Consider the following 10506-nt stretch of genomic DNA (forward strand, 5'->3'; position numbering starts at 1 on the left):
ACACCTTTCCTTCCTTTCTCCAGTATGGTCTATGTAGGCTTTCCCAAACTAGTATCCTCCCAGCACTCTCTCCACTGAATGTGACTCGAACAAAGGGCTTAGGGGTGGTGGGAAAGGAGGTATCGTGGTAAAACTAGCTTTGGAAATGTGAGACGTCCACCTTATGAAGCATGGTAGCCTATTAAAGTCTGAGAAAATCTGCAATTAAATTAAGGTCTGTTTTGGATTATCTGAGCATTTCCCAAGCTAGCTTCACCACGGAACTCCATTCCCCTCTAGGCCATGCATTCTGTGAGCTACATTTAGATAAGCAAGAACACTAGCTCAGACACAGGTCCTCAAAGGCTTTCTTTGCCACTTGACAGCTTTGAGAATTTGGGTAAGTCACTTACCCTCTCAGAGTCCTGGTTTCCTCATCTGAATTATGTAGAAAAGAAATCTAGCTCTGCCAGCAGGCCCTTGGCTTCACCACCCCGCCGAGGAGCGAGCCTGGAAAGCCCACACTGGTGGGCCCCAAGTGGGACCCCCCCCAACCAGCTGCCGCCGGTCGCCTCAATGCCGGAGTAGAATAGGGTTCCAAGTCTGTGGAAGACATAATCTTTTTTTTTTTTTTTTAATTTTTTGCTTTATAACAAATTTAATCAGTTATACATAGACATATGTTTCCATATCCCCGAAGACATAATCTTGTGCCTGCCTGCCCGCCCCACTCTCTGACCTTGCTAGTCTCTCAGGGTCTGAGACGCTGACCTTCACTGCTCAGCTAAGGGCTCCAGAGACTCTACTTTCTCTATACCTGTCCAGCTGAGTAAACCTAGGATGCTGTTACATCTGAGGGGAGTGAGGAGTGGGCGGTCAAGGCACCAGAGTAAGAGGCCTCTGGGGCCTCAGGCAGAGTGAAACTGTAACCAGCAGGGGATGAGTGAATTTTGGCACAAACTGGGCTGCTGCATGGTAGGGAAACCCCAGCTGAGGAAGAAGAGGAGGCGGCTTGACTGGGCCATGATTGGGGAACCAATGAATTTTGTCCACCTGACTCACATTGGCTCTAGGGAGATGGGGGTTGGAGATGGACTGGCCATGACAGGTGCAGTTCAGGAGCAGATCAGATTCAAGGGAAACCAAGACAGGCTGTGGAGCAATTCTAGGGGCTTGTAGCTCCAATAGGCATGGTTCTGCTGTATGTCCAAGCGTCACTCTGTCCAGCCCAGAAGAGATGCTGCTCCTACCAGTTTCCCTCCTAGAATCAGTGACCCCAGGGCCCCTCTTTTCCCTATCTAATAGTGCCTCAAAAGGTTTGGGCGCTCGGGGCTTCCCTGGTGGCGCAGTGGTTGAGAGTCCGCCTGCCTATGCAGGGGACACGGGCTCATGCCCCGGTCCGGGAAGATCCCACATGCCGCAGAGCGGCTGGGCCCGTGAGCCATGGCCGCTGAGCCTGCGCATCCGGAGGCTGTGCTCCGCAACGGGAGAGGCCGCAACAGTGAGAGGCCCGCGTACTGCAAAAAAAAAAAAAAAAAAAAGGTTTGGGCGCTGGACTCCCTCTACCCTCTCTGGCTGTAGCCCCTCCTGGAGATGGGGTCAAGGCAGCAAGACTGACCAAGTGACTACTCGTTAGCCAGAGGAGCCCAGCTGAAGCCCTGAACACTCTCAGATCTGAGACAGGAGTTTTCTTGGACTTGGAATGTGATCCCTTCTCCCGAATGACAGCCTAGGTGCCATATGCTTTTAAACTCTTAAGCTGGAACTCCTTAAATATGGTCGGTAGGTGAGATTACCAAAGCTGAAGGTGGCTTTGCTGAGATGCTCCCTACCTCCCTGCCCTTCTCTTTCCTCCTGGAATGAACTGAGGCAGATGTCAAGCAGGGGCTGGGAGGGTGACCACTGGCTAGTCTACTCTTTCTCTTTAGATCTCAGACTTTAAACTCACAGTCCCTCAATATCTCTCTGCCAGTACCAGGGTCTTTCTCTAGGTAGGCCTCTAACCCTATGTTTCTGTAGCATTGCTGGCTCCCTAAGATCTTTCCCTTTTTAAAATTTATAAAAACTTTAATTAAAAAGAGAAAATAAATCTATCTCTCATCATATTTTGAAGACATTGTATATACTCAATAAACACTTGCCTCCTTCTCTTTGCAATCCATGGTAGTATAAATCTTTCTGTGTCTCACCAAGTGTTCCAACATCGTCTCTAATGTGACCACTTTCTTTTTCCAGTCTCATCTCCCAGTACCAGGGAGAAGTGCTAACGCTCTTTTAAAGCCAGACTCTCTAGAATGTAAACGTACTAGCTGTGGGACTTAAGCCCAGTTACCTACCTTCTCTGTGCCCAAGTGTTCCCACCTGGAAAATGGGGCTAATAATGGTAACTGCTTCACAGGGTTGTGAAGATTAAAGGTTAATATTGATAAAGCACTCAGAATAACATCTGGCATAAGGTAAGTGCTCAATAATCTCATTAAAGCTACTAGTAGTTTTATTTTCTAATCATACACTATACTCCAGACACACTTGGCTCTTGACTACACAAAGATACCTGATGCTTTCCCATGTCCATGTCTTTGCTCTTGCTGACCTCTTCACCTGAACGTCCTTTTTCACCTGTTCAACCTTGTAAAATCCTATGCATTCTTCCAGGCCCAACCATGAATGCTACCTTCTTGATGAAGCCTTTCCAGATTTCCCCTAACCTGGTATCTTCCTCTTTTTTTGGGGGGGGCTACGCGGGCCTCTCACTGTTGTGGCCTCTCCCAGTGTGGAACACAGGCTCCGGGCGCGCAGGCTCAGCGACCATGGCTCATGGGCCTAGCCACTCCGTGGCATGTGGGATCTTCCCGGACCGGGGCACGAACCCGTGTCCCCTGCATCGGCAGGCGGACTCTCAACCACTGCGCCACCAGGGAAGCCCGGTATCTTCCTCTTTGAAGGAATCCCCTCAGGGCTTTGTAGCTCTCTCCTGGCTCTTATCATGTTCAACTTTGTATCCAATGAGTTTTATACTCCTGGAGGAGCAATACACACACACACACACACACACACACACACACACGCAGCACCCAGCAGTGTGATCTAGCAGGGAAAACTTCAGGCTGGGAACCAGGAAACCTGGGCTCTGGTCCCAGACCAACCACTCTGTAATCTTGGGTAAGTCACTTCATTGAGATTTGGTTTCCTCTTTCTTAAAACAGCGGGTTGGATTAGATGAGATCCGAAGCCTCTTCTATCTCTACCCTTCTGTAAGTCTAGTGTACACCCCTTGGACTGCCATATACATGCCTGTGGGATTTCCAGTGAATAGAGGAACAAAGTTTGATCCAGAAATATCTGGTCACAAACCCTTGATTGCATTGTTTTTAAAAGCAAAAGACCGAACAATCCAAATAAATAAAGTGTGGCATATAATGGAATAGTAAGAAGCTGTAACAACAACAACAACATAGAATAAGGAAGCTTACCATGTGCTGAGAAGGAGAAAGCTTTAGGATGCATTAAGTGAAAAAAAAAGGCAAGATACAGAACAGTGTTTGTAGTATGCTACCTGTTGTATAATAAAGGGAGAGAAATAATAAAACTATGTATTTGATTTTGTTTATACATGCCTAAAGAGACACTGGGCAGGTATCTCTTTTAGAGAGGTGCCCCTTTAGAGTACATAGAAATTTAAAAAGTGGTTACCTATGGGGAATGGAGGTGGGGCTATGAGGTGAGTGGGGACAGGGTGAGAGTGAGAATTTCAATGCATACCTTTCAATACCGTTTTGATTATTTAAGAATGTGAACGTATTGCCTACGCAAAGAAAAAGCTGAAGTTAAAAGAGAAACCTCTGATGGTGACAGTATCTTTAAACAAAAACAGATATTTATCTTACTTGTTGATTTTCAGTTTTCAGTGAGGCTAGGGAAGAACTAAGGAATGATTTACTAATTTATTGCTGCAGCTTTGTACTGGGGTATGAATCCCTGTGGCAATATTGTCATTGGAAAGGTGAAACTTTGGCAGTTGAGATATTCCTGGAGTTTTCTTCTCAAGCCAGCCACATTGATTCTCCAGTTCATACCACCTGTTACAGGTGCTCAGAAACCAGAGGCCTCCATCTGTCTGGGATGTGGCCAGTGATTGTGTGAAAGGCCCACAACTACAGCATCAGCATCCTTATGCTTTCTGGAGGATCTGGGAGAATTCAGTTGAGGAGGAGGACAGGGGCAGCCTAGCAAATTCTCAGATCCTCTTGGAGGGCAAATTAACAGAAGAATGACTGGAGAAGGCTCTGAGTAGCACCTATATTGCCAATAGCTAAGACACAATTCAGAGAATGCTTTCGGATAATTTTCCCAGCCTTCCCTAGAATCTACCCCTCAGATAGCATAAATCTTCCCACCAAACGGGTAAAATCCCCAGTTCTTCTCAGATTCAGTTAGCCCACTGTCTTAAGAAACTTAGACCTAAAAATATTTTTGTTCCTACCAGAGCCCTGTAGCAATTAGAAATCCAATATATGATTTTCTCAGCTTGCTTTGGTCTAAGGTCCTCTTTGGAGAGAATCCTGAGAGTGTAAATTACTTGCAGCTGAGACAGGCCCATACTTACCCAGCAGGTATTGTATCAAACCCCAGCACTCCCACTTGGCTGCTCCTGGGAAGGCCTCAGAAGAGCTTTTCAAAGCAGACCTCATAAAAACAAACACTCCCACCCCTACCCCCATCTCCTGTCCCTTTCGAAAAACAAACAATACTGCTCTGTTCACCAAACACAGGGGGATTTTCTGTTTAAAGTATTTTTTCTTATCCCGTATTGGCAGCACTTACTAAGGAGCAGACGACTTTCAAGTTGGGTGAACTTTGAAACATAAGCACCTAAGAATCCAGGTGCTTAAAATTTTTTCAAACTTAGACACATCCTTACAGCCCTGGTCTGAAAAATGTCTTTTTAAAGTTTTATTAAAACGATGTCAGTTTAAAAAAAAAAAAGGGTGCCTTTGACCACATCTCGAGTCATTATGTTTGCTTTTAAAGCTTGTAGTAAAATGACTAAAATCCTATTTCCCTTTTCAAACTTTTGGAAACAGCTTTGGTGTCAGATGGACCTGAGTTTGAATTCTGTTTTCATCAGAATTCAAGACCTGTAAGACCTCAGGCAACTGACCCAATCTCTTTGCCCCAGTTTCCTCATCAATAAAATGGTGATAATTATGGTATGTACCACATAGATTAGCTGTGAGGATTAAATAAATACATGTAAAGCACTTAGAGTGCCTACATATATATGTAGTAAAAATAATAATGTCAAAACAATAACCAAAAATTATTATACCTTGCATCTCATTTGGGGAAAATGCTTATTAACTGAAATTGAGCAAATATTTCCTCATTTTTGTGAGTCTTTAAGGGCCCACATTTCAATCTTAAATAAAGGCTTATTATTAAAATTGAACTCTTGCTTCCCCTAACCTGTGTGTAAAAGAAAGAACCCAAGAGAAGAGACCAGCCTGCAAACCATGAGAAGCAAGCAAGGACAGAATTTCATTGCCTCTAAGATAGTCTTAGTGTTTTTGTCATCCTCTGAGAATGCAGTGTGAAGTTTGTGCTGTGACCACACATCCCCACCCACTCAGTATCTGAGGACAGAGGATGGGAAATGAGGATACCCCAATGTCAGAAGTATGATTAGAGGACAAGATCCAATCACTCAACCAGACAGAAGAGTTTCTCTTCAGACCAGCTACATGTTAAACTTCTCTGACCTCTGTGAGGGAGTGGTTTTTCTCTCTGTTTCTCTTTGTTCCTCACCCATCAGCCTATGAATTTTTGCAATTTCTTGAATGAATTCTAGGCATGAATCTAGCCCACTTCTGGAATCCTTTACATAGGCCAGCAAAGTATGTCAAATTGGGGTGGGTGGGTGGTTTATCTTGAGGCAATGGCAAGATGTCATTGCCAAGGTCGTCTTTAGACTCCCAAAAGAATGATACCAGTCATGAAAACGTTAGCCATGCCTGCCTTCTGCTCTCAGAAAGCATCTGGCTTGCTGCCCACAGATACCGAGGCCATTGTGATGGAGGCACTATGGGAAGCCTGGGGGTTGGAAATGACCTCACTTTGGAGTTCTTGCTTTGTGGCATATTCCAAATTCTAGTTGCTTTTCTTCTGTTTTCGCAAACCTAAATAGTCAGAATGCCAATGACTGAGGTCCCCATTGACAATGTCAGAAACAGCATTGTCCAATAGAATTGTAAGGTGAGCCACAGACATAATTTTAAAATTTTGCAATAGTTTTATTTGAAAAAAATAAAATAGAAATGGTGAAAATAATTCTTAAATGTTTTATTTAATCCATTATACCCAAGATACTATCATTGCAATGTATAATTGACATTTTACAAATTGAGATATTTCACATTCTTTTTTTCTAAACTAAGTCTTTGAATTTGGTGTGTATGTAGAGTTCATAAAATTTACAGTTAGAACAAGTAGTTTCAAATACCCAAGTTGTTCTAAACATACTTAAAAATTGTCTAATAACTAAACCAAGAATCAATTTTAAAATTTAAGTTCATTAAACTTAAAATATCAGGTTTTCTGTCACTCCAGCCACATTTCAACTGCTCACTACAAGATGTGGCCTGGTGGCTACTGTATTGGACAGTGCAGGTTGGGACGATGAAGAAAAGTACACGTTGTTATATGGAGAGCCATCACACTCTGAGCTTTTCCCCTCCTCATTCTCAGCTGCTACTTACCAAAGGGAGATTCCAGAAAATTCTTTTTAAAAATTTCTACTTTGGTTTCAACTATAAGAACTCAGATCACTTTTATATTCCTGTAGTGGAATAATGAGAATCAAGCTGCCTGAAAATATGCAAGTGGAATAATTATCTTATATCTGAGAGGTAAATTCTGGTAAACCCTTTCTCAAGAGGAGCATGTAGGAAAGTTCTTTTTTTTTAACTTTATTTTCTTTATTTTTTCGGCTGCACTGGGTCTTAGTTACGGCACGCGGGATCTTTGCTGAGGCACGAGGGGTCTTTCGTTGCGGTGCACAGTCTCTTCATTGAGGCGCTGGGGCTTCTCTCTAGTTGTGGAGCGCAGGCTCCAGGACACATGGGCTCTGCAGTTTGCGGCACGTGGGCTCTCTCGTTGAGGCGCACAATCTCAGTAGTTGTGGCGCACGGACTTAGTTGCCTCACAGCATGTGGGATCTTAGTTCCCCGAACAGGGATTGAACCGGAGTCTCCTGCATTGAAAGGCGGATTCTTTACCATTGGACCACCAGGGAAGTCCCGGAAAGTTTTAAAGAACATGCAGGGCTTCCCTGGTGGCGCAGTGGTTGAGAGTCCGCCTGCCGATGCAGGGAACACGGGTTCGTGCCCGGGTCCGGGAAGATCCCACATGCTGTGGAGCAGCTGGGCCCGTGAGCCATGGCCGCTGAGCTTGCGAGTCCGGAGCCTGTGCTCCGCAACGGGAGAGGCCACAACAGTGAGAGGCCCGCGTACTAGGAAAAATAAAATAAAATAAAATAAAAAGAACATGCAAAAGTCCGTTTACCTGATGAGACAAGTGGTTGCTTGGTTATGAAAAAATGATGTTAAATGAGGAACTAATAAAAAAAAAGGTTTTCAATCTTGAATTGCATTTTTTAAATTGAGATGAAATTCACATAACCTAAAGTTATCCATTTTAGGGCTTCCCTGGTGGCGCAGTGGTTGAGAGTCCGCCTGCCGATTCAGGGGACACGGGTTCGTGCCCCGGTCCGGGAAGATCCCACATGCCACGGAGCAGCTGGGCCCGTGAGCCATGGCCGCTGAGCCTGCGCGTCTGGAGCCTGTGCTCCGCAATGGGAGAGGCCACAACAGTGAGAGGCCCGCGTACTGCAAAAAGAAAAAAAAAAAAGTTATCCATTTTAAAGCAACCATTTCAGTGGTATTTAATATATTCAATATGTTATGAAATTACCGCCTCTATCTAAACATTTTCATGACTCCGAAATAAATCCCCATACCCATTAAGCAGTTATACCCCATTCTCACCCAGCCCCTCACTCCAGCCCCTGGCAACCACAATCTGTTTTCTATCTCTATGGATCTACCCATTCTGGATACTTCATACAAATGGAATCATACAATATGTGACTTTTGTGTTTGGCTTTTTTCACATTATGCTGTGTATATATGTTAAGTGTACAATGTACTAATACATTGTAGAATGTATCAGTGCTTCGTTCCTTTCATGGCTGAGTAGTATTCCATTGTATATATCTATCACAGTTTGTTTATCCATCCATTGATGGACATTTGCGTTGTTTCCACCTTTTGGCTATTGTGAAGAGTGCTACTATGAACATCTGTGCACAAGTGTTTTGAGTACCTGTTTTCAGTTCTTTTGGGAATATAGCTAGGAGTGGAATTGCTGTATTGTATGGTAATTCTATTTAACTTTTTGAAGGGCTGCCAAACTGTTTTCCACAGCAGCTGTACCACTTTGTATTCCCACCAACAGTGCATGAGGATTCCAATTCCTCCACATTCTTGCCAATACTAGTTATTTTCTGCTGTTCCCCCAGTTTTGTTGACATATAATTGACATACAGCACTGTATAGGTTTAAGGTATACAGCATAATGATTTGACTTACATTTATTGTGAAATGATTACCACAAGTTTAGTTAACATCCACCATCTCCTATAGATACAAAATAAAAGAAAAACAATTTTTTTCCTTATGATAAGAACTCTTAGGATTTACTGTCTCAGCAGCTTTCACATATCATAGAGCAGTGTTAACTGTTGTCTTTGTGTTGTTCATTATTTATCTTATAACTGCAAATTTGTACCTCTTGACTATGTTGTCCACCCTCCCCTCCACCCCCAACATCTCTGGTAACCACAAATCTGATCTCTTCCATTTTCTTGTTTTACTTTTTTTTTTTTTTTTTTTAATTAAAGCTATCCTAGTGGGTTGCATTTCCCTAATGACTAATGATATTGAACATATTTTCACGTGTTTGTTGATCACTTGAATATCTTCTTTGGAGAAAATTCTATTCAACTCCTTTGCCCATTTTTGAATGGGGTTGTTTGTCTTTTTGTTGTTGAGTTGTGAGTTCTTTATATATTCTGAATACTAGACCCTTATCAGATGTATGATTTGCAAATATTTTCTCCTATTCTGTATATTTTTTCACTTTCTTGATACTGTCCTTTGATGGACAAAAGTTTTAAATTTTGATAAAGTCCAATTTGTCTATTTTTGTTGTTGTTGTTCATGTTTTTGGTGTCATATCTAATGATTCATTGCCTAATCCTTGGAGCACATTTCAAAAGAAAAATAAAATTATAGTTGTATATCTGGAAAAAGACAAAGTTTTGTTTTACTTGAAACATAAATTTATATTCACCTGTTAATCTGTTGAAAAACAAAGTGTTTCTCTGAACATGTTTACTGAGTGAAAGGTCACTTCTCTTTTGCAAAAGCCACAGCTATTTGATACACATTTTTGTCTTCTTTTAAGTTGATTAAGAACTTAGAGACACCTGCAAGGCAACCTGTCTCCTAATATTTCAAGGTTTTTATAATTTCCACCCTTTCTAATTTTTTACTGTTAGCTTGACCATGCGTAATTTGATGGCAGTATTTTTAGCCTTTCTTGAGACATTTCAAAAATACTCATATTTAATTGGTGTATGTAATGCACCAATTATATTACAATCAATTACAATTATAATGTCATTAATTATAATAAGTATAATTATTAGGTATAAGTATAACTGGCATAAACAAATTTGGGGACAAACACATCTGCTTTGGTAAATATATAACACAACAGGTAGGAGCTGAAATACACAGATGTAGAAGAGAATAGTCTACCAGCAGAGTATGTTTGTTGTGCCTTAGACATCAGTGTGCTTACAACACAGAGCGAGTGAACAGTGTCATCCAACAAGTGGGCTAAGTGAAGAATCATTAAGAGAACGTCTACTCTACTATTCCAGAGGTTTAAATTCAGAATTACTTTAAGAACTTTAAAAAACCTGTGGTAGGGCTTCCCTGGTGGCGCAGTGGTTGAGAGTCCGCCTGCCGATGCAGGGGACATGGGTTCGTGCCCGGGTCCGGGAAGATCCCACATGCCGCGGAGCGGCGGGGCCCGTGAGCCATGGCCGCTGAGCTTGCGAGTCCGGAGCCTGTGCTCCGCAACGGGAGAGGCCACAACAGTGAGAGGCCCGTGTACCACAAACAAAAACAAAAACAAAACCAAAAAAAACCTGTGGTAACATATACATTATATTTACCATTTTAACCATTTTAAAATGTACAGTTCAATGGCATTAGTGCAGTCACATTGTTGTGCAACCATCACCACCACCCATCCCTAGAACTTTTTTCATCTTGCAAAGAGAATTACTTTTTAATAATTAATATGCAATGTCCAGGCACACAGCTCTGATATACTAGCTTCCAAGTAGATATCATGGGCACTTAGTAGCTGTGTAAACTTCGACAACTCAACCTACCCATG

At 42.5% G+C, this 10506-nt stretch overlaps 1 protein-coding gene across 1 annotated transcript; it reads left to right on the forward strand.

Moving 5' to 3' along the window:
* The first annotated feature begins 918 nt into the window (after nucleotides 1–918).
* On the forward strand, nucleotides 919–1158 carry LOC132502131 (CDC42 small effector protein 1-like). Its single transcript, XM_060117940.1, has one exon. It carries the CDS (start codon nucleotides 919–921, stop codon nucleotides 1156–1158), a length of 240 nt encoding a protein of 79 aa, XP_059973923.1.
* The last annotated feature ends 9348 nt before the right edge of the window (nucleotides 1159–10506 follow it).

The sequence above is a fragment of the Mesoplodon densirostris genome, chromosome 14 (genome assembly GCF_025265405.1).
Source record: "Mesoplodon densirostris isolate mMesDen1 chromosome 14, mMesDen1 primary haplotype, whole genome shotgun sequence".
In the NCBI taxonomy this organism is placed as follows: domain Eukaryota; kingdom Metazoa; phylum Chordata; class Mammalia; order Artiodactyla; family Ziphiidae; genus Mesoplodon; species Mesoplodon densirostris.